This window comes from Schistocerca gregaria, chromosome 2, assembly GCF_023897955.1.
Source record: "Schistocerca gregaria isolate iqSchGreg1 chromosome 2, iqSchGreg1.2, whole genome shotgun sequence".
NCBI lineage: Eukaryota > Metazoa > Arthropoda > Insecta > Orthoptera > Acrididae > Schistocerca > Schistocerca gregaria.
In genome coordinates this window covers 1,054,670,467-1,054,695,762 of record NC_064921.1, presented here as the reverse complement: position 1 = coordinate 1,054,695,762, position 25,296 = coordinate 1,054,670,467, and the positions used below count along the sequence as shown (strand labels likewise).

The window sequence follows — 25,296 nt, the reverse complement described above, 5'->3', positions numbered from 1 at the left end:
GAGAGGAAGGCATGATAAAATTCTCCTTCACTGTGACAATCGTGAACGACCGATCGCATTCTTACAGCTGGTTCATTCTCTTAAGTAGCCACACATAAATTCTAATCTGTGACCAGTTGGGAGGAAAACAATGAGAGAATTGATGAAGCCATGCTCGTGGATGAATGTCGTTGCCAGAATTCTTAAATGTTCTGAATCTACGTGTAGTAATGAACAGCTTATAGTCAAAATCATCGTGTCGGCGAGTCGGACATCGCTGATTGTTACTTCGTTTCGGCGGTTCCATCTCAAAATTCAATACGCCTTGCCAATTTCTTTCGTAATTTCCGAAGTGCCCTGTGTTATTATTTTGTGGTTGTTCCGTATTTTTTTTATGTCCCTCTTCCCGTACTGGAGCGCGAGTGTCCTCTGAAATATGTAAAACTTGTATTACTTGTGTCAACTGATCTTGTACTTCCCGGATTTCTCTTTTATACTGTGTATTGATTTGATTTTGATTCTGTTTGAATTTTCTAATTTGTTCACACTCTTCAGTGTCAGTGAAGGCTACAGGACTTGTGTCATTCAGATCATCATCTACCTTTGTAGATAAATTAGTGAACTGATCTGAAAGTTCGGCTACTTTATCCGATAGCGAACCCATTTCCTCAGTGTGTTTTTCTGAAACAAGTTTCAGAGTGACCATTTGTGTTGAAATCGAATCTACTGTGTCCTTTAAGTTTTCTTGAGTTCTTGCAAGTTGCATAACCGAATCGGTGGATGCAACTGAGTCCATTTTAGCTTGCAAGGTGTCGTGATTTTCACGATCAATAGTTTGCAGTTCTTTTATGGCTGCTTCGCGATTCTGTAACGCATTTTCATGCCGCGAAAAAATAGGTTGAAAATGCTCACTAATTTGTGTTTTTACCTCATTACAGGCTTTTTGACATTTCGATTCAATGTTATGTAACTCAGTAGTTAAATCTTCACGTGTCTGTTCAAGTGTGGTGTCTAACTTTTGAAGCTTTTGCTGTGTTTGTCTCTGTTTTGTTCCATTGTGTCTAACTGTTGCTGTGTTTGTCTCTGCTTTTGATCCATTGTGTCTAACGTTTGAAGCTTTTGCTGTGTTTATCTCCGATTTTGTTCCATTGTGTATAACGTCTGAAGATTTTGTTCCATTGTGTCTAACTGTTCCTGTGTTTTTCTCTGATTTTGTTTCATTTGTTGCATTAATTGCAATAATAATGTATTAGTGTCTGGAATCTGTTCCTCTATGCTTTTCGGCAGTGCATTTGCACCGGCAACATTCACATTTTGACAAGCAGAAAATGTGTCTTGACTTATTTGACAAAACGGTGAGGACGCAAAACCTGAATGTACAGTATTTGCAAGGTTTTGTCCTGTCATTTCGGATTCCTGAGGCGAGCTGTTGCCGACCGATCGATCGATAATGCTTCCCTGTTCACTAATTGTTTCACTGCCTACACCATTATTTGCAGCCCGCTCCATTTCCCTATGCACTATTACCAAATTACTACTTCGAACATTAGTTAATTCATTACATGGTACATAACACACTGCTTTCGTCTTCACTGTCATTTCTCAGTTTACTTTGGAGCCTAGTATCACGTTTTTCACACGCCATTATTGTCACAATATTTCACACGACAACACAGAAAAACACAATTTGAAGAGCAAAAATAAGAGAACACATTAACATAGCACTGAAAATAATATCTAGTTAATTGCAAGTGCAGCTGCAAAATACTTGGTGCAAATCTACATGCATGGCACAACTGTTTTACTGTACAAAAATGAAAGGCTACAACTACAAAGGAGATTCTCTCTACAATTACGCGTTAGCAATAACCAAAATCTACACTAATTACAATAACTATAAGAAAAAATCAGAAGCTTCCAGTGAGGTATCCTCGGCTAAAGGTCGACATTTGAAACGTCCCCTTAGAAAAATTATACAAGACTGTGCTGAAACTGACACACAATATTTTTAGCGCAACGCAATCTGACTTTCAAAAATCCCTATGAAAAAAAATGGCTCTGACTAACATTAACCTATATGTTTCACAAATCGTTTACCTCACAAATATCTTGGTTACTCGAACTACTGCAATACAGCGAGCGCCACTAGTGCCAGCTAAATAAAAGATTCAAACTACTGAAGGCACTAACTACTGATAGGCACAGTTAGCAAATGAAAGATTTTAATAGAGAACAAACAATGTATTTACCTTAATAGTGTTCAAAAGTGATAATATATCTAGCAGTTCATGACATCCAGTCTTACAAATTTCAAAACTCCGCCATCTCTCTCCCCACATCCACCACTGCTGACGGCTCACCTCCAACTGCGCAATGCTACGCGCTGTTAACATCCATCTGCCCAACACTACAATGACAGACAACAATGCAAACTAGCCACAGACTGCGCACAGGACAGCCAGTGATTTTTCATACAGAGCGCTATGTGGTGTTACCAATAAGAAAACCTAAACAGCTTACTTACAAACTGTTCCATTTTTAGGAAAAGAGTGGCATGACATGAGAACCACGCTGAGCCCTGCTTTTACTACGATGAAAATTAAGAATATGTTCATGCTGATAACAGACATTGGACAACAAGTTGTTGCTTACTTAGAGAAACGAACAGGTGATTTTGATGGTGAGTACGTACCTGCTTTACAAAATAAGTGTATCTCTGTAAAATATCTTTAATCAGTAGCTTTACAAAGGAAACTGATCATCCAAGAAAAATTTGTTGTTAGTCATGGTATGCGGACACACGATTTATGTTTCCTTAATACGAGGGATGTTCAAAAAGTAAGTTGCGGGTGGTCCCGAAATGGAAACCACGGTGAAAATCCGGTGATGATGTGTGGGCAGTGACTCTAGCAAGCCCGCCGATAGCTTCATGTCGCTATTAGCAGTTCTGAGCACACAGTTAGCACGTAAAGATGGCCAGAAAATAGTATCTCCCGCCACGTAAGATGCCTACCAACAAATTTCGCTTGATTTCACGCAACCCCACGTAACGTAACTGTCAATCACTTACTGCTTCAAGACAATTCTCGACCGTACACTGCAGGGACAATGTAGAATTTCCTGCAGCGTTTCCTGTGGCTCCCTCTGATTTTCACCTCTGCTTACATGAAGCACTGGCTACAAAGACTACAGTTTGGCACAGACAGCGAGTTGCGGACCGCGCAGAGTATTGGTGGAAAGCACAGGTGGCTTTCTTCTGCGGTGAGGCCATTGGAAAGTTGGTTCCATGCTACGACTGATGTCTTGTTGGAACGGCGACTATGTACAGAAAAAGCTGGAAGATATAGCTAACTGTCGCAAATAAAACGTTTCTCATTTTCACCGTGGTTTCCAATTCGCGGCCGTTCGGAACTTACTTTCTGGACAACCCTTATACTTGTCACGACACGTGTTCGTGATTACAGCATTTACAGGAGAGCGGGTGTGGGTGACGAATAAAATCTTTTAAAGCTACTGTATCTGATAGAACATTACATGCAGGGCGGTTCTTGTATATTTTTCGTATCACGCCACTTACCTACACTATGTGATCAAAAGTATCCGGACACCTGACTGAAAATGACTTAGTTCGTGGCGCCCTCCACCGGTAATGCTGGAATTCAATAGGGTGTTGGCCCACCATTAGCTTCCTCTCTCGCAGGCATACGTTCAGTCAGGTGCTGCAACGTTTCTCGGGGAATGACAGCCCATTCTTCACGGAATGCTGCACAGAGGAGACGTATGGATGTGGGTCGTTGAGACCTGACACGAAGTCGGCGTTCCAAAACATCCCAAAGGTGTTCTATGGGATTCAGGCCAGGACTCTGTGCAGGCAAGTCTATTACAAGGATATTTTTGTCGTGTAACCACTCCGCCATAAGTCGTGCATTACGAACAGGTGCTCGATCGTGTTGAAAGATGCAATCGCCATCCCAGAATTGCTCTTCAACAGTAGGAAGTAAGAAGGGGCTTAAAACATCAATGTAGGCATGTGCTGTGACAGTTCCACGCAAAACAACAAGGTGTGCAAACCCTCTCGGTGGAAAACACGGCCACACCATAACACCACCGTCTCCGAATTTTGCTATTGGCACTACACACGCTGTCAGATGACGTTCACCGGGCATTCGCCATACCCACGCCCTGCCATCGGATAGCTACATTGTGTACCGTGTTTCGTCTCTCCACACAACGTTTTACCACTTTTCAGTCTCCCAATGTTTATGCTCCTTACACCAAGCGAGGTGTCGTTTGGCATTTACCGGCATGATGTGTAGCTTACGAGCCATAAAATTCAAGTTTTCTCACCTGCCGCCTAACTGTCATAGTACTTGCAGTGGATCCTGATGCAGTTTGGAATTCCTGTGTGGTGGTCTGGATCCTCTCAACTGTCGGCGGTCACTGTCAGTCAACAGACGAGGTCGGCCTGTACACTTTTGTGCTGTACGTGTTCGTTCACTTTTCCACTTCACTATCACACCGGAAACAGTGGACCTAGGGATGTTTAGGAGTGTGGAAATCTCGCGTGCAGACGGCTAACTCAAGTGACGCCCAATCACCTAACCACGTTCGTAGTCCGTGAGTTCAACGGAGCGCCCCATTCTGCTCCCCTCCTCTCTCTCTCTCTCTCTCTCTCTCTCTCTCTCTCTCTCTCTCTCTCTCTCTCACGATGTCTAATGACTACTGAGATCGCTGATATGGAGTACCTGGCAGTAGGTGGCAGCACAATGCAACTAACATGAAAAACGTATGTTTTTGGGGGTGTCCGGATACTTTTGATCACATAGTGTATAATCATTTGCTTATGACAACCCTGCGGTGCGAGAAACGGAATTAAGAGCTTAAATGTACACGCCTTTGGTGAGGTTAAGAACACAACAGGGATATTCAAAGATGCAGCTGGATTTCCTAAGCCAACACTCAGAAGTTGATGCTAACAGCAGGGCATTGTGTGTCATTATGCTTACAGAAGTGTAAGTAATACATGCAGTTGGATCTATTTTAAACAGGTACGATTGTAATAATAGAAGTGTAGCACGTCTTTGTTTTTCAACGACATACTAATGTAAGGACAGGCAATACTGGTACTACATAATGTTGTCCGCATGGTGTTCATACCGTTGTTAAAGTTTCCGCTGGAAATGAGAACTTGCTCACACTGGAGATGAAAGACTTCTTCACACGCATCACCAATGACGTCATTGCAACGACAGCGTTCGGTATCAAAGTAGACTCGCTGTCGGAACCGGACAACTTGTTCTACCGGATGGGTCACGACCTCACCGCCGTCAGAGTGATCGTCGGCATCGGATACACGCTGTTTCCGAAACTCATGCAGGTGAATATTTCCACAATGCCGTGCGTTATGTCGACTTGTGTTAGTCATTTTCTTTGCGCTCTAACTGCATGTTGTACGTTTTTGGTAGCTGCTAGGAATACCATTCATGGACAGGGCTGCAACAGAGTTCTTCAGATCCACAGTGATCGAAACCATCGAGACCCGTGAGAAGCAAGGCATCGTTCGTCCCGACGTCATCCATTTGCTCATGCAGGCGCGTCGTGGCGAACTGCGCTCAGAAGAGGCGGGCAAGGACGAGACCACCGAAGACAAAGGAAAACGTAAGTGCAGGTCATTATTCGTAGAATTTGACTCATAGTTTTGTTGGTGTCGGCATGAAAAGTTGGTACATTACAGTTCAAATTTAAAGTGCTCGCAGTAATCTGTATCCCTGTCTTGGAACCATCGACAGTACGATTTGTTGTTCTTGTGGTCAATAAATGTCAAATTACAGCCTTTTTACTCTTAGAATGTTGATAAAAACTCAGGCCATTGCGTTGATATTTGATACCACTGATAATTAGAACTAACTACTGTTTCCATGGTAATTACAGTACTAGGTGCGCCATAACTCTTTATACTATCATTAAAATAAGTGATGACAAAAACATTGCAAATAGACTTCCTTCAGTATTCTTCTGATATTGAGCATCAAGTATCTTATTGAGTAATAACATATTTGCATGTAATCTTGTGCGTAATGGTAAACTCGAGAAACGTTCAAGCTGCAATGTTTTCCATCTATTCTGATTCCATTAGGACAACGTACGCCGTCCATTGCAGAGCACTCTTGAGAATCTGTTCAGCACTTTTTTCTAGTGTACTTCTGGCTTCCAACGTATATGGGAATTTAGGACAACACACTGGCAGATACAGTTAGGAAGGGCTCTTCGATCAATTTAAATCTTTTGCACTCTGTTGCTTCGAGCTGTCGCTTTAAATGGCAGTGAAGTCATTTCCCCATCACCATCTCTACGACACCTCCTTCTCCCATCACAGAGTCCGGAATCTTTCCTAACTAGGCCATAACACTAGCTCCAAGCGTAAACTCCAGACAGCACATGTACTTCAATCAACTCATTGTCCATACATTGCTGCTTTATACTTGTGAAGGCGCAGTTAGCGACAACAAATACTCTGTTCAAGAATCACAAGAGGCGGAAGCGTACTTGGAAAAGGCCAGTAGATGCGGGAAGACTACAGCCAGAGCACATCAGGGGCAAGCAGAGACTGCGAAATCAGGTACTGGATTGTATGGTGTACCGAGAAGCAGATTTAGGCTCATAAATAAGTGGGATACAAAAGTACTAAGGAGGGCGGTAACTTGACGAGCGCATTGGGAATTCCACTTTTAAAGGCAGAGGAGAGAGCTAGTAGGTGGAAAGAGTACAATAAAGGCCTCTTAGAGAAGGAGAACTTGTCTGATAACGTCGTAGAAGAAGAAACCTGAGTCGTAATGGAAGAGATAGGGGATTCAGTATCAGAATCATAATTTAAAAGACCCCTCCATGAACCATGGACCTTGCTGTTGGTGGGGAAGCTTGCGTGCCTCAGCGATACAGATGGCGGTACCGTAGGGCTACCACAACGGAGGGGTATCTGTTGAGAGGCCAGACAAACATGTGGTTCCTGAAGAGGGGCAGCAGCCTTTTCAGTAGTTGCAGGGGCAACAGTCTGGATGATTGACTGATCTGGCCTTGTAACATTAACCAAAACGGCCTTGCTGTGCTGGTACTGCGAACGGCTGAAAGCAGGGGGAAACTACAACCGTAATTTTTCCCGAGGAGCCGGCCGCGGTGGTCTCGGGGCTCTAGGCACGCAGTCCGGAACCGTGCGACTGCTACGGTTGCAGGTTCGAATTCTGCCTCGGGCATGGATGTGTATGATGTCCTTAGGTTAGTTAGGTTTAAGTAGTTCTAAGTTCTAGGGGACTACGGACCACAGCAGTTGAGTCCCATAGTGCTCACAGCCATTTGAACCTTTTTTTCCCCGAGGACATGCAGCTTTACTGTATGATTAAATGATGATGGCGTCCTCTTGGGTGAAATATTGCTGAGTTAAAATAGTCCCCATTCGGATCTCCGGGCGGGGACTACTCAGGAGGACGTCGTTATCAGGACAAAGAAAACTGGCGTTCTACGGATCAGAGTGTGGAATGTCAGATCCCTTATCGGGCAGGTAGGTTAGAAAATTTAAAAAGGGAAATGGATAGGTTAATGTTAGATATAGTGGGAATTAGTGAAGTTCGGTGGCAGGAGGAACAAGACTCTGGTCAGGTGAATACAGGGTTATATATACAAAATCAAATAGGGGTAATGCAGGAGTAGGTTTAATAATGAATTAAAAAAATAGGAGTGCGGGTAAGCTACCACAAACAGCATAGTGAACGCATTATTGTGACCAAGATAGACACAAAGCCCATGCCTACTACAGTAGTACAAGTTTATATGCCAACAAGCTCTGCAGGTGATGAAGAAATTGATGAAATGTATGATGAGATAAAAGAAATTGTTCAGGTAGTGAAGGGAGATGGAGATTTAATAGTCATGGGTGACTGGAATTCGAGAGTGGGAAAAGGGAGGGAAGGAAACATATGCGTGAATATGGATTTGGGGGAGAGAAATGAAAGAGGAAACCGTCTGGTAGAATTTTGCACAGAGCATAACTTAATCATAGCTAACACTTGGTTCAAGAATCATAAAAGAAGGTTGTATACATGGAAGAAGATTATATAATGGTAAGACAGAGATTTAGGAATCAGGTTTTAAATTGTAGGACATTTCCAGGGGCAGATGTGGACTCTGACCACAATCTATTTGTGATGACCTGTAGATTAAAACTGAAGAAACTGCAAAAAGGTGGGAATTTAAGGACATGGGATCTGGATAAGCTGAAGGAACCAAAGGTTGTACAGAGTTTCAAGGGGAGCATAAGGGAACAATTGACAGGAATGGAGGAAAGAAACACAGTAGAAGAAGAATGGGTAGCTCTGAGGGATGAAGTAGTGAAGGCAGCAGAGGATTAAGTAGGTTAAAAGACGAGGGCTGCTAGAAATCCTTGGGTAACAGAAGAAATATTGAATTTAATTGATGAAAGGAGAAAATATAACAATGCAGTAAATGAAGCAGGCAAAAAGGAATACAAACGTCTCAAAAATGAGATCCACAGGAAGTGCAAAATGGCTAAGCAGGGATGGCTAGAGGACAAATGTAAGGATGTAGAAGCTTATCTCACTAGGGGTAAGATAGATACTGCCTACAGGAAAATTAAAGAGACCTTTGGAGAGAAGAGAACCACTTGTATGAATATCAAGAACTCAGATGGCAACCCAGGTCTAACCAAAGAGGGGAAGGCAGAAAGGTGAAAGGAGTATATGGAGGGTTTATACAAGGGCGATGTACTTGAGGACAATATTATGGAAATGGAAGGGGATGTAGATGAAGACGAAATGGGAGATAAGATACTGCGTGAAGAGTTTGACAGAGCACTGAAAGTCCTGAGTGGAAACAAGGCCCCGGGAGTAGACAACATTCCATTAGAACTACCAGCTGGTGAGCAAGATGTATGAGACAGGCGAAATACCCTCAGATTTCAAGAATAATATAATAATTCCAATCCCAAAGAAAGCAGGTGCTGACAGATGTGAAAATTACCGAACTATCAGTTTAATAAGTCACATCTGCAAAATACTAACGCGAATTCTTTACAGACGAATGGAAAAACTAGTAGAAGCCGACCTGGGGGATGATCAGTTTGGACTCCGTAGAAATGTTGGAACCTATGAGGCAATACTGACCTTACGACTTATCTTAGAAGCTAGATTAAGGAAAGGCAAACCTACGTTTCTAGTATTTGCAGACTCAGAGAAAGGGTTTGACAATGTTGACTGGAATACTCTCTTCCAAATTCTGAAGGTGGCAGGGGTAAAGTACAGGCAGCGAAAGGCTATTTACAATTTGTACAGAAACCAGATGGCAGTTATAAGAATAGAGAGGCATGAAAGGAAATCAGTGGTTGGGAAAGGAGTGAGACAGGGTTGTGGCCTCTCCCCGATGTTATTCAATCTGTATATTGAGCAAGCAGTAAAGGAAACAAAAGAAAAATTCGGAGTAGGTATTAAAATTCATGGAGAAGAAGTGAAAACTTTGAGGTTCGCTGATGACATTATAATTCTGTCAGAGACAGCAAAGGACTTGGAAGAGCAGTTGAACGGAATGGACAGTGTCTTGAAAGGAGGATATAAGATGAACATCAACAAAAGCAAAACGAGGATAATGGAATGTCGTCAAATTAGATCGGGTGATGCTGAAGGAATTAGATTAGGAAATGAGACACTTAAAGTAGTAAAGGAGTTTTGCTATTTACGAAATAAAATAACTGATGATGGTCGAAGTAGAGAGGATATAAAATGTAGACTGGCAATGACAAGGAAAGCGTTTCTGAAGAAGAGAAATTTGTTAACATCGAATATAGATTTAAGTGTAAGGAAGTCGTTTCTGAAAGTATTTGTAGCCATGTATGGAAGTGAAATGGCGGGAAAAGGTCATCTCTCTGGGAGATGTTGCCGCACATGTGGAACTACTTCATAGACAACGAGGATGATGAAATAACGTTCTCTTTTGACAAGCTATTTGCACTTTCTAGCGTACTTGCCGTCGAGTTTCGTGTCTTGTGATGCTGCTGACAGAAGATTTCCTATTTACCGTCTCTTGCAGAGGATAAGGAATCTGCCTCCTTCCGCCGTTACACGATACAATAAAAAGATATATTCATCAGTGAATAACCAGTAGAACGAGTTTAGCCATGATTACATCGTTGGCTTGTCAGAACCGTTTTCAGTACACAGTGAGGTGACAAAAACCATGGAATGACGAGATGCGCATATGCCGATGGCCGTAATACCGTGTACACGAGGTATAAAAGGGCAGAAGAGCGTGGGCTGAGCTAACATTTGTATTCAAGTGATTCAAGTGACTAGGTTTCCGACGTCATTGTGGCCGCACAGCGGGAATTAAGATGCTTGGGAAGCGGAATGGTAGATAGAGCTAGACGCATGGGACATTAAATCTGGGAAATCGTTAGTGAATTGAATATTTCGAGATCCACAGTGTCAAGATTGTGCGGACAATACCACATTTCAAGCATTACCTCTTACCACGGACAATGCAGTTGCCGACGGCCTTTACTCAACGACTGAGAGCGTAGGGTTTTCAGTGCTAACGGACGCGCAGGACTGCGTGAAATAACCGCAGAAATCAATGTGGAACGTACGACGAACACATCCGTTAGGACAGTGCGACGAAATTTAGCGTCAGTTGGGCTATGGCGGAAGGTGACCGACGCGAGAGCAGGATATCGCATGCAGCGCTCTGCTGAGCTCGTAGCCATATCAGTTGGACCATAGACGACTGGACAACCGTGGTCTGGTCAGACGAGACGCAATTTCAGTTGGTAAGAGCTGATGGGAGGGTCGGAGTGTGGTGTAGGCCTCACGAAGCCATGGATGCAAGTTGTCAACGAGGTACAGTGCAAGCTGGTGGTGGTTCCATAATGGTGTGGGTGGTATTTACGTGGAACTCTGCTCTGGTCCAAAACCTATCATTGAGTGGAAATTCTTTTGTTCTGCTGCTTAGAGACCATTTGTAGCCATTCATGGACTTCGTGATCCCAAACCACGACGGAACTTTCATGGGTGACAGTGTGCCATGTCGCCTGGAAGCGGTTCCCTGCTATTGGTATGAAAAGCATTCTGGGCAGTTCGAGCGAATTATTTGGCCACCCAGTTCGCCCGAAATCAGTCCCATCGAACATTTATGGGACGTAATCAAGACGACAGTTCGTGCACAAAATTCTGCACTGGCAACACGTTCTCAATTATGGCCTTCTATAGGGGCAGCATGGCCCAGCATTTCTGCTGGGGACCTTCGTGACTTGTTGCGTCCAATGTCATGTCGATTAGCTACACTGTGCTGGGCAAAAGGAGGTCCTTGTCACCTCAGTGTACCAGCTGTTTATAAATGAATGGTGCAGATTTAAAAATTAGCAACAAATGTATGTATTGCTTTACATGGGAAAACAGTACAGCACAAGAGGCAACAACTGCCCAAGTTTTTATGCGTTACCCACGGTCCGCCTGCCGCGATTACTGCGCAGGAGTAGCGTCTATTTCTAAGGTGGCGTCCCAGTATTAAAAGGCTTCACGTGTGCTCCGTTTTGAGTTGTCCAGATATATGCTTACAGTGCAGCGTGTGTTTCGTGCACGGTTTAGGAAAGACCACGCAAGAATAACATAAGTAGGTGGTACCCACAGTTGGCGCAGATCAGATGAGTTTTTGATGGGGAGTCCTGGTCGATCTCGCGGTGTGTCTGATGCAAACGTTGACAGAGTACGCGAGGCGTCTCACCGAAATCCTCGCAACTCACTGACCAAAGCAAGCAGTAAATCGTTAATGTAAATGATTATGGTGTGGAAGACGTAGCGTAAAGGCTATTGGTTTTAGCCGTACAAGTGGGATTCGTGCAGGCCCTTGCACCAGCAGACAAAGTGAAAAGGCGTGACTCTTGCGAGGAGCCGCAGTTCTGTAGAAAGAGTGATCTTCTGCGATGAAGCAGCTTGCTATATAACAGGCAAGGTAAACGCACATAATGTCCGTATTCCGGTAAGCGAGAAATCCCTTATCCTGATACAGTATCAGGGTGACTTTCCAAAAGTGGAACGGTTTCTGTGCAGTTTGGAACGAGAAAGTGCAGAGAACACGATGATGTGTAACTCATTTCGAGACACATTTCTTGGCTGTTATCTCAGCTGAACATCAGTTGTGCAACTAGACGGTGCTCCCCCCCCCCCCCCCCCCCATTTTCACAGTAATGTACGAGAAGTTCTTAGTAGTGCTCTGCGCCAGTGCTTTACTGGACGTGCTGCGAGAGTACACAACAACTTTCTTCACTGGCCGCCCCGTCCACTGAATTAAGCACCCTGCGATTTCTTTTTGTGGGGGTTTGTGACACACGGAGTTCATGTACTCCCAACGCTTGTGTCCATTGGAGAAGTACATGATGCACTGCTCACCGTAAGGGGGAACATGCTACACCGAGTGTGGGAGTAATCTTGTTACTGTGTAGGTGTGTGTCATGTGACTGAGGGTGCACATATTAAAGGAGTGTGATGAACGCGTGTAAAACTTGGACATTAACTGCATATACTGTAAAGTTTGCCCTTATCAAGTAATAAATAGATTTATTATTAGCATTTAAAATCATATAATTCACTTGTAATCATGTGTGTGAGTTAACACCTAGCTGCGGACGAAATTACAGACACACACACACACACACACACACACACACACACACACACACACACACACACACACACGCACGCACGCAGACACACACACAGACACACCTACTTCAGCTAGTCACCCCAGGCAACACTGTGCGTCAGGGGCCTAACCGGAGTGGAGATGATGGAAGGGACAGTAACGACGAGAGGGGCGCCCATTGTGAGAAGCTGCTCACATGACGGCGTGGCGGCGTCGATGGAGATAGACAGAGAACAACCGCGTAGCTAACTGCCCTGATACTGAGCACAGAGCTCTGAGAATGGAAAGCCTTACAACGGGATGCTAGCGGCTTTATAGCCTCACCGTTCAAATTTTTCCGTTCAGCAGGTTCCCCGCCACCTGAGTTCATGTGCCAACTGAATGTTGGAGACCTACAGCTTTAGCCGTATATCTCAACAATACGTCCAACCTATTGACGTTGTAATGCACATTACTTTAGGGGTGAATCGATGGTAGAATTCAAGTTACCCAAGAACTATTGAAAATGACTGAATAGAGTCAAAAACTTCAAATAAAAGTAAAGTTGTCTTCGATATGAAGATTGGTTTAAACTCCTTATTAGAAACGGTATGCGTTCGGCTTTCTCTGATTTAAGCAATTTCAAATCGGAGGTTTACTGAAAAAAATATCCCTTACGCTCTAAAAACAGGAAAGAAAAGTTATCCGATTCGATAGGGAGCGGCGGAAATACTTGGTCGCAATGTTCAGCGTACTTACCTCACCTTGATTCCACATCTTTTGGGTGGATCAAAGACACAGAACATCGGCTGAGTACCGCACTGAGTGGTGAAGTGGACGGCTGAATCAGGGAGGCACGCCGCTAGGTGCCCAGTGCGGAGACACTTCCAGGTACCTAACGACCGATGAAGACGGCCACGGCTGTCCTTACAATAATGCAGGCGGGATTTTAAACCCCCAGTTTATGACAGCAAACAAAAAGCAGTCTCTTACGACATCTGTAAATGTTTTGTAACAAAAACAGTGTTTCTGATTCAAAAAATTCTGTACGCTTTCACGCGAAAGGCAATAATAATAATGATAATAATAATAATAATACTTTTAAATTGGAGAAGTTAAATATAAGCGTATCAGTTATTCTAAAATTATTTCCCAGAATTCTGTCTCATGATCATCATATTTTTTCAGTCTTACTTTTCCGGTCTTGGATCTTTTTCTAGTTTGTAAAATATTTTCTTCATGTATTGTCTTTGTTTTTCGGCCTTTTCTTCCACAGTTGCAGATATACAGGTTATACGGGTTAATTACCGACTTTTACGACTATAACACAAGTCTTGTTAAGACCAGATACGTTTCAATTTATTATCTTCTTCTTCAAAACGCTTACATGCCATTATTTGGGGAGGAAATGAATGGGTGACAGGTCTGGGATACTCTATATACACGGACAATTGCGATTATACAAGAATCCTACAATAGATTCTTATCTCGTCTTACCGGAATCCATGCAAGAAATTTTAATAGAATTTTAAGTCTGTTAGTGGTTCAATATACAAGCGTCCATTATACATCAACAAAAACCGGAATGCAGAATGAGATTTTCACTCTGCAGCGGAGTGTGCGCTGATATGAAACTTCCTGGCAGATTAAAACTGTGTACCGGACCGAGACTCGAACTCGGGACCTTTGCCTTTCGCGGGCAAGTGCTCTACCAACTTTTTTTTAAAAATCTCATTTTGTTCGTTATCGTTCGTTTCAATTGTTCGTGGCGGACGTCACCTGACGCCCATTGAAGTTCGTTATTGATCCATTCACTGAGTTTTTTATTACAAACACGCTGAGCTACCGTGCCGGCACCAACTGAGCTACCCAAGCACGACTCACACCCGTCCTCATAGCTTTACTTTCACCAGTACCTCGCTTCCTACCTTCCAAACTTTACAGAAGCTCTCCTGCGGGAGAGCTTCTGTAAAGTTTGGAAGGTAGGAGGAGACGTACTGGTAGAAGTAGAGCTGTGAGGAGGGGGCCTGAGTCGTGCTTCTGTAGCTCAGATGCTAGAGCACTTGCCCGCGAAAGGCAAAGGTCCCGAGTTCGAATTTCGGTCTGGCACATAGTTTTAATCTACCAGGAAGTTTCAAAAACAGGGATATTTCAATTTGGGACAAAATACGGAATCCTTATTGGGAGATGTATATTCACATCTAAAACTTAGGATATACTCAAACCCTTAGTATTACTGAGATTAGTAATAGAAATGCCAATATTACTGTTTTTTAAATGTCATGAAAGTGACGAACATACTGGTAACTCAGTTAAATTCTTTACAATAATGACGAATGTTGAAACTACGCTGTTGTAACAATTTGCAGCAAATCGCTTATACAGAAAATTGTAAGAAAATATGATTCATATGATTCACAATGGTATGCAAGAAGGAAACCAGAACTGATGTGAGCTGTCACCCCAAAAGCCCATTACTGTGAAGATGTACAACCACTGGAACACTGGATCAGTGCGTTTCTGACAGCATTCGTAACAGCTCGTTTACAAAATTTCGTTAAAAAATACAAAGGAAACATTTTAACGTGTCTCTCTAGTGCGTGAGGGGACAGCTGTTGTTGGTGCTTCACCCCAGGTCTATTCAGAAACTACGCCTTGCCTTTATGCAGAGAGAGGTGGTGGAGGGAAAGAAACAGTCTCTGAATAACGGAGTAAGTCAGTGTTCTTAGACCTACAGTTGTGAGAAAGTCACATTGCTGTTTGTCCTCCCGCGAAAGCTGTCCAAATGAGAGTTGCAATTGTACGTCCTACCAGGTGTTAAATATGCGCGGAGTGAGGTGAGACAAATATCTATGCGTCAATGATGTCTGTGTAAGAGTGAAAAGACGATTGATCTTCATGAGGACAGAAGTGTTTGCCTAACTGTAGTCATAAACGGAATGGTATTCAGAGTGGACGATATCTCAACTGTCAGAAAATTTTCTCAGATTTATGGCAGTCCTCTTTGGGCCCAGAAACATCTTTCTGAAAATCGCAAAATGCAACGAATAAATAGTTCTCTGTACTCGCATTTTCGTAAAGATGCAGAAGGAGAACGTCCCATTAAACAGAATCGCAACACGTGACGAGATATGTGTTTTTCAAACCACGGAAGAAACGATTTTTCGATACCTCAGCTGTCGGAGAACTTTATCGGAAAGCTTTTTGGGTTCACACTCTCCTCTCTGCCACACTCTGCCCCTCAAGAACAGGAGGGTTTTGCTTCAGTCCAAATGAGATCCATCTGAACATGTGCCCTCAGCCCAGACTTGCCAAGAAGAGATTTGTACCTCCTCATAGCAACTAAAAAGTTACTAGGCTACCAAACCTTTTAGTCTAAGAAAGAACTTCGAAATGCTGCTATGGGCTTTTATACAGCCGAAACGTGTTCCTAATTGAGAGAGAAAAAAAAATGTTCAAGTCTGAATTGCGACTATGTAGAGACGTAATACAATTACATTCTTTTAAGATTTTTCCAATAAATTTGCTTTAACTATTCAATTATTTAGCAGAGCGCACCGCATATCTCACTGCGAGTAGCCCTCGTATTAACGATTTTGATCAGAAACCGCCCTGGTTATTCACGCCGAGAAATTGCCAGAAAAAGTGGATCAGAACACATCAGAACACGTTATTAGGCAGAATTGCCTACGACCGACCTTTAAACGTGGAGAGAGATTAAGTTGCGCAATTTACGAAACGGGTAAACGTAATATCCTCAGCCATAGGATTATTGAGTAATAAATAAAGTGGATTAATTTTGATTAATGTTGCTGGCAGCAACACGGGCAAGGGACTGTAGCGAATAATGATATTGGATCAGCCATGGTTACAGAAAATGGTTGCAGATTAGAAGGAATCTACTTCATTTACAAAACAGTCCTATTAATAACTCTGCAGAATGTTCACTGGTTGCGCTCCGTAAGTCAAGCGTTTGCAAAGAAGTGTGGCACGAATAATGAAGTATTTTCCATCTAGTTGGGGAGAGACACAGGAAAGTATAAACATTGGAATAGATAGAGGCATGAAGACAGACTTAGATTGTCTGACAAGATATTAGATGTAAGCTGGAACGGGGCAGTGGCTCTAAACATTAAAGATGATGAAAAACGGCTCAGGTCAACTAAATAATGAGAGGGAACACATTACAAAAATTTCTGATATAATCACAGTGAAAAAGGAGTACTTGGAGATACGGACGAAACTGAAGATAGCAGTGTATGCAACATGACATAGGAAGAAATCAAAATAATCAAACTAAAGATCAAGAAAGAAGCTGGTACAGACGGGATTAATTTTAGAAGTCTTCAAATACGTTAATGATCTCTTAAAATTCAGACTATTTGATTTAACGAGAAGATATTCCTCAAAGAAAGGAGCGAGGCGTCATTTATGCCCTTCTTCAAAGAAAGGAGACCACTGCGTTACAGGAAACGACAGATTCATTACATTAGTTCGAATACTGAGAATAAAATATATGAATGGACAAAACTATAACAGATCACTTGAGTTCTTTGATCGATAAAACTATTCCGTAGTGGTCTTTCATGCATACATGCAGTCTTTAGAGCCTATCATACAACTCGAAGTAAAAGACGTGAATTCAATCATGAAATATACATTACAGTCCTCGATTATATCAATGTATTTGAGAGGATGGAACACGTTGACTGTGAGAAAAGCTGGTAAGTTAGGACGTTTCAAAACATATGATTAAATCTTTTATAATCCTACATAAACACACCTCTGTTCTCATAGGCAAGTCTTAAGGCTCATGATAACCAGTTAAGGTTTTAGGAGAGATTGTTGTCTGACCCCTGTATTATTCATCTAGTTCTTACAGAAGCTGGTGAAACAATCGAGAGCAGTTACTGTAGCACGTATTGTGCTCCAACAAAACACTGAGAGATAGCTCGCTAGTTTCGCACGGATGAGCGATACAATCGTAAGAACGCTGAACAAAACTTGTCTTACGGAAACCCAGATGAAGTTCTACGAGGGAAGGGCAATCCTTTCTCTTCTGTATGGCAATGAAATATGGAACCCGAATGCCAACAACGGGAGCCAAATTAAAAAAGGTAAGCACCACTTTCGGATCAGCAGTACGAGAAGCGATCTGTGATCGTGGCACAAGTGATCTGCATGTCGACGGTTCCTCTAGCCGTTATTGCCAGTAGTAGGCGAATCCTGATGATGGCCTACTTTGTTATTCAAGCAGCTCCTCATTTGGTCTCACAAGGGATGAGTAGACCTGTTACTGAACTCTTTACCGCATAAAAAAACTGGGGAGTTACCAGGAATCTAACCGGGTCTCTCTACCGGTGGATCCGAAGCTAACACGTAAGCGGAGTTTAAGCTAGAAAAGTTAAGATTCTCAGAGGAGTCAGAGATTGTAGCGGACTGCGTTATGTCAGCAATGAAGACATAAGAAGACAGTTGAAGAAATAGAATAATACAGGGAATGGATAGTGTGTAACTGCCCAAAAAGGTATAATATTGACGGAAAAACTAATGGTTTTTGGAAAGACCAGGAAAACGGTGAGCTGATGAATAGGAACAGGCTCCCAGGCCTCAGCCATGGTGATAATGATGATAAAAACATTATTTTGATTACATATTCGTTGCAGGGAAGGAAAGAAGGAATAGTGTTTGGTAAACAGGTCCGAAGGCCTGCCCCATACTCATTCAGATCTCCATTTTGTGGATGATTTATCCTGCCCCTATTCCCCTTGCTGCGATCTCTTAGTGTGTTCATATTTTCTGCGAAGCAGAATTCTTGAATCTTTTCAGTTTATTTAGTGTACCTTGCTGTATTTAGTGTACCTTGCTGAAGACGCTGTTATCGTACCCCATCCTGATGTCCTTCCGAAGCAGCCTGAGGTTGTCCATTGAAGTTGCAGAATCTGTTACATTCCGAGTCCTATAGGATTCCGATCGAAGTGATATCTTTAAAAACACGTGAGTACTGGATTTGGGGAGGGACGAATGTGACACCAAAGTCAACGACAAAGACAGCTGAATTCTTAGGAACAGAGGTAGGCCGGCGTCTCTACTCATGAAAGGAACCCGCTGCACCGGTGAGTGGTGTTACGTCCTTTGACGATCCAGAAGGGCTCTGTTGGTCTGGGGCGTCCTTGAAGGCTGAATTTGTTCAGTCGGGACTATACGTGTAGTTTTCTGTTTGCGTGTCTGGTATCGATGAGAGGGTTTCCAAGCTTAGATTCCCATATAACAGACTATCATGATGAAGAGAAACATACGCTCTCATTCCATGACACATGGCGGTGAGATGTGCATAACAGATAACTCTGCTGAATTTCGTAATCAGAAACTCTCGGCCATCGACTAGTATTGCTTTCCTGACTAAATCCCGCAGATGAAATGTCTTCCATCTTCGTGCATCAACGAGATCGGCTACTGAGATTAGTGAAATTAGTGACTCGGGCTAATGCATGCAGATTAGAACGATAACAACGAAAATTTCTGTGACAAAACACATTGTCGCTGTTTTATATCTTCTAGAGAATAGAAAGGGAACTGTCTCAGTTTGGTATTCTATTTTGAACCAGCGGAGTAAAAGACTTTAACATTTAGTCATTTGTTTCTCCCATGATACAGGTCTGACCAATGACGATATTGCGGCACAGGCAATACTGTACTTCTTTGGCGGTTTCGATACGGTGTCGACGTTGATGACTTTCTGCAGCTACTTGCTGGCGACTCACGAGGACGTCCAGAGGAGATTGCAGCAGGAGGTGGATGACGTCATGAAGAAGAATCGCGGCCAACCCGACTATGAGCAAGTCATGGCCTGCCAGTACCTCGACATGGTCATCTCTGGTAAGCTTTAACTGTGTTTTTGAGGAGATATGGAAGAACATTTAATACGGTGATCATATACTTCGCTGGCGATTTTCTACAGTTCAGTTTGAACCAAGTGAGGCGTTGACACGGAGAATGGAGTAAATCATGAAAAGCAAATTTTGCAGGAGAATCAAAAAAACGGTTTTGACACTATGAAACACGAAGTTGTATTTACAAAACAATTACAGAAACACTAAATTAACTTTAAAAATATATTTACAGCAAGCTGTAACATTTGTATAAGAAATACGATACAATCATGGTGTAGAAAGACTGTAGTAAAATGCATGATATTTTATGTCCATGATTAGATTAGATTATTTTTTCGTTCCATAGATCCGTGTTGAGGAGATCCACGTGGATGTGGTACATGTCAGGCTTTAAAAAAATGCTGAAATAACAATACTAATAGTATGAATATATACAATATATCATTTGTTTCTATTAAAAAATTCATCAATGGAGTAGAACGAGTTGGCCACTAGTAAGTCTTTCAGGCTCCTTTTAAACTGATCTTTACTTGTAACTAAATTTTTTATGTTTGCTGGCAAATTATTGAAGATGAGTGTCCCTGAGCAGTGAACCCCTTTTTGAACTAAAGTAAGTGCTTTCAAGTCCTTGTGCAGATCGTTTTTGTTCCTGGTATTGTATGTACGAACTGAGCTGTTTGTTGGAAAAATAGATATATTATTTAGGACAAATTTCATTCAGGAGTAAATATACTGAGAGGAAGTAGTTAGTATACCCAGTTCTTTGAAGAGGTTTCTACACGACATCCGTGAATTTACTCCACAAATAATACGTATTACACGCTTTTGGACTCTGAAAACTTTTGTTTGACTTGAAGAGTTACTGTTGTTGTTGTCTTCAGTCCTGAGACTGGTTTGATGCAGCTCTCCATGCTACTCTATCCTGTGCAAGCTGCTTCATCTCCCAGTACCTACTGCAACCTACATCCTTCTGAATCTGCTTAGTGTACTCATCTCTCGGTCTCCCTCTACGATTTTTACCCTCCACGCTGCCCTCCAATGCTAAATTTGTGATCCCTTGATGCCTCAAAACATGTCCTACCAACCGATCCCTTCTTCTAGTCAAGTTGTGCCACAAACTTCTCTTCTCCCCAATCCTATTCAATACCTCCTCATTAGTTACGTGATCTATCCACCTTATCTTCAGTATTCTTCTGTAGCACCACATTTCGAAAGCTTCTATTCTCTTCTTGTCCAAACTAGTTATCGTCCATGTTTCACTTCCATACATGGCTACACTCCAAACAAATACTTTCAGAAACGACTTCCTGATACATAAATCTATATTCGATGTTAACAAATTTCTCTTCTTCAGAAACGCTTTCCTTGCCATTGCCAGTCTACATTTTATATCCTCTCTACTTCGACCATCATCAGTTATATTACTTCCTAAATAGCAAAACTCCTTTACTACTTTAAGTGTCTCATTTCCTAATCTAATTCCCTCAGCATCACCCGATCTAATTTGACTACATTCCATTATCCTCGTTTTGCTTTTGTTAATGTTCATCTTATATCCTCCTTTCAAGACACTGTCCATTCCGTTCAACTGCTCTTCCAAGTCCTTTGCCGTCTCTGACAGAATTACAATGTCATCGGCGAACCTCAAAGTTTTTACTTCGTCTCCAAGAATTTTAATACCTACTCCAAATTTTTCTTTTGTTTCCTTTACTGCTTGCTCAATATACAGATTGAATAACATCGGGGAGAGGCCACAACCCTGTCTCACTCCTTTCCCAACCACTGCTTCCCTTTCATGCCCCTCGACTCTTATTACTGCCATCTGGTTTCTGTACAAATTATAAATAGCCTTTCGCTCCCTGTATTTTACCCCTGCCACCTTTAGAATTTGAAAAAGAGTATTCCAGTCAACATTGTCAAAAGCTTTCTCTAAGTCTACAAATGCTACAAATGTAGGTTTGCCTTTTCTTAATCTTTCTTCTAAGATAAGTCGTAAGGTCAGTATTGCCTCACGTGTTCCAACATTTCGACGGAATCCAAACTGATCCTCCCCGAGGTCTGCATCTACCAGTTTTTCCATTCGTCTGTAAAGAATTCGCGTTAGTATTTTGCAGCCGTGGCTTATTAAACTGATAGTTCGGTACTTTTCACATCTGTCAGCACCTGCTTTCTTTGGGATTGGAATTATTATATTCTTCTTGAAGTCTGAGGGTATTTCGCCTGTCTCATACATCTTGCTCACCAGCTGGTAGAGTTTTGTCAGGACTGGTTGTCCCAAGGCCGTCAGTAGTTCTAATGGAATGTTGTCTACTCCGGGGGCCTTGTTACGACTCAGGTCTTTCAGTGCTCTGTCAAACTCTTCACGCAGTATCGTATCTCCCATTTCGTCTTCATCTACATCCTCTTCTATTTCCATAATATTGTCCTCAAGTACATCGCCCTTGTATAAACCTTCTATATACTCCTTCCACCTTTCTGCCTTCCCTTCTTTGCTTAGAACTGGGCTGCCATCTGAGCTCTTGATATTCATACACGTGGTTCTCTTCTCTCCAAAGGTCTCTTTAATTTTCCTGTAGGCAGTACCTATCTTACCCCTAGTGAGATAAGCTTCTACATCCTTACATTTGTCCTCTAGCCATCCTTGTTTAGCCATTATGCACTTCCTGTCGATCTCATTTTTGAGACGTTTGTATTCCTTTTTGCCTGCTTCATTTACTGCATTTTTATATTTTCTCCTTTCATCAATTAAATTCAATATTTCTTCTGTTACCCAAGGATTTCTAGCAGCCCTCGTCTTTGTACCTACTTTATCCTCTGCTGCCTTCACTACTACATCCCTCAGAGCTACCCATTCTTCTTCTACTGTATTTCTTTCCCCTATTCCTGTCAATTGTTCCCTTATGCTCTCTCTGAAACTCTGTACAACCTCTGGTTTTTCAGTTTATCCAGGTCCCATCTCCTTAATTTCCCACATTTTTGCAGTTTCTTCAGTTTTAATCTACAGGTCATAACCAATAGATTGTGGTCAGAGTCCACATCTGGCCCTGGAAATGTCTTACAACTTAAAAACCTGGTTCCTAAATCTCTGTCTTACCATTATATAATCTATCTGATACCTTTTTGTATCTCCAGGGTTCTTCCACGTATACAACCTTCTTTCATGATTCTTAAACCAAGTGTTAGCTATGATTAAGTTGTGCTCTGTGCAAAATTCTACTAGGCGGCTTCCTCTTTCATTTCTTAGCCCCAATCCATATTCACCTACTATGTTTCCTTCTCTCCCTTTTCCTACACTCGAATTCCAGTCACCCATTACTATTAAATTTTCGTCTCCCTTCACTATCTGAATAATTTCTTTTAATTCATCGTACATTTCTTCAATTTCTTCATCATCTGCAGAGCTAGTTGGCATATAAACTTGTACTACTGTAGTAGGTGTGGGCTTCGTATCTATCTTGGCCACAATAATGCGTTCACTATGCTGTTTGTAGTAGCTTACCCGCATTCCTATTTTCCTATTCATTATCAAACCTACTCCTGCATTACCCCTATTGATTTTGTGTTTATAACCCTGTAGTCACCTGACCAGAAGTCTTGTTCCTCCTGCCACCGAACTTCACTAATTCCCACTATATCTAACTTTAACCTATCCATTTCCCTTTTTAAATTTTCTAACCTACCTGCCCGATTAAGGGATCTGACATTCCACGCTCCGATCCGTAGAACGCCAGTTTTCTTTCTCCTGATAACGACATCCTCTTGAGTAGTCCCCGCCCGGAGATCCGAATGGGGGACTATTTTACCTCCGGAATATTTTACCCAAGAGGATGCCATCATCATTTAATCATACAGTAAAGCTGCATGTTCTCGGGAAAAATTACGGCTGTAGTTTGCCCTTGCTTTCAGCCGTTCGCAGTACCAGCACAGCAAGGCCGTTTTGGTTAATGTTGCAAGGCCAGATCAGTCAATCATCCAGACTGTTGCCCCTGCAACTACTGAAAAGGCTGCTGCCCCTCTTCAGGAACCACACGTTTGTCTGGCCTCTCAACAGATACCCCTCCATTGTGGTTGCACCTACGGTACGGCCATCTGTATCGCTAAGGCACGCAAGCCTCCCCACCAACGGCAAGGTCCATGGTTCATGGGGGGAGGAGTTACTACAAAATTTTATACCATGTGACATTATGGAAAGAAAGTGGGCAAAGTACGTAAGCTTTTTCATTTTTATGTCGCCTGTGTCTGCTAACACTCGAATTGCTAATACAGATTTGTTAAGGCGTTTCTGGAGTTCTGTGGTGTGCTCCTCCCAACTGAATTTATTATTGTTTGTATCCCAGGAATTTAAGACCGTCAAACTATTTATTGCAATACTTGTGTTATCTGCAAACAAAAAGAACTCTGCTTCTGGCAGTGTAACTGATGAGAGATCATTAATGTGCACAAGAAAAAGCAATGTTCCTAAGATGGATCCTTGTGGGACACCACATGTAATTTCTTCCCATTCTGATGATGACTTAATTCACTAGTCCCTTGCACTGACTCCCTTTGTTTCCTGTTAGCGAGGTATGACTTGAACCATTTTGCAGCACTGCCAGTGACACCATAGAATTCTAATTTATTTAAAAGGATGTTGTTGTTTTTCACAATCAAATGCCTTTGACAAATTACAGAAAATACCTGCTGCTTGTAACTTGTTATTTAATGAATTAAGTACATTTTCACTGTAGGTGTAAATAGCCTTTTTTTCGATATCATAACCCTTCAGAAATCCAAACCGTGTTCTTGATAATATGTTATTTGTGGTCACGTGGTTGAGAAGCTGCCTATACGTTACTTTCTCCAAAATTTTTGAGAATGCTGGCAAAAGTGAAATTGGTCTGTAGTTTGATGGCATCTCTTCATCCCCTTTCTTGAATAGAGGCTTAACATCTGCATATTTCAGCCAGTCAGGAAATGTCCCAGTTATAATTGACTGGTTACACAAGTAACTTAGAATTGTACTAAACTCACAAGAACATGCCTTAATTAACTTTCTTGATATTTCATCATAGCCACTAGAATGCTTTGTTTTTAAAGATTTTATTATGTAAGTTATTTCTTTTGGTGAAGTGAGTGACATATTCATGTACCTGAAGCTATTTGTAAAGGCTAGCTTCAGATATTCAAGGGCCTGACAATCCCATTCTATCAGTAATGGATATAAAGTACTTGTTAAATAGATTTGCCACACTATGCCCATCTGTTACTAATGCGTCATCTACTCTTAGTGCTATTTGCTCCTGTCCCTTTCTGGTTCTGCCAGTCTCATCTTTCACTATATCCCATATTTTTTTTATTTTGTTACCTGACATTGCTATCTTTTTCTTGTAGGGCATTTATTTAGAAGTCTGAACTACTTTTTTTAATATTTTACAGTATTCCTTGTATTTAGCTAAATCATCAGCATTGGAGCTATTCCTGGTCGACAGATACATTTTCCTTTTTGTCTTACAGGAAATCTTTATTCCTTGTGTGATCCATGGTTTTATTATAGACTTCTGTTTAATTTAAGTAACTTTTAGAGGAAAACAGTTTTCGAACGTGGTACTGACATTGTTCATGTATTTGTTAAATTTTTCATTCATGTCATGAGCACTATAATCATCTTTCCAGTTCATATCTTTGAGCAGTTTTGTTGATTGAATACTCTCCAGTACTCAGATTTAGCAGTCTTGATACCTGCTTAGGATTTACATCTAAAACAAGG

At 41.9% G+C, this 25,296-nt stretch overlaps 1 protein-coding gene across 3 annotated transcripts in view; it reads left to right on the top strand.

Moving 5' to 3' along the window:
- Positions 1-25,296, top strand: part of LOC126335591 (cytochrome P450 9e2-like) — a 75,230-nt gene that overhangs the window by 28,729 nt on the left and 21,205 nt on the right. The window contains exons 2-5 of one of the 3 annotated variants that reach the window (XM_049999033.1): positions 2,416-2,659; positions 5,148-5,356; positions 5,445-5,637; positions 19,315-19,536. In XM_049999033.1, coding sequence (XP_049854990.1) covers positions 2,539-2,659; positions 5,148-5,356; positions 5,445-5,637; positions 19,315-19,536 — 745 coding nt within the window. In that variant the 5' untranslated portion in view covers positions 2,416-2,538. Of the gene's footprint in view, positions 1-1,905; positions 2,660-5,147; positions 5,357-5,444; positions 5,638-19,314; positions 19,537-25,296 lie in introns of those variants that run through there. The other 2 variants (XM_049999032.1, XM_049999031.1) reach the window with 2 other exon arrangements.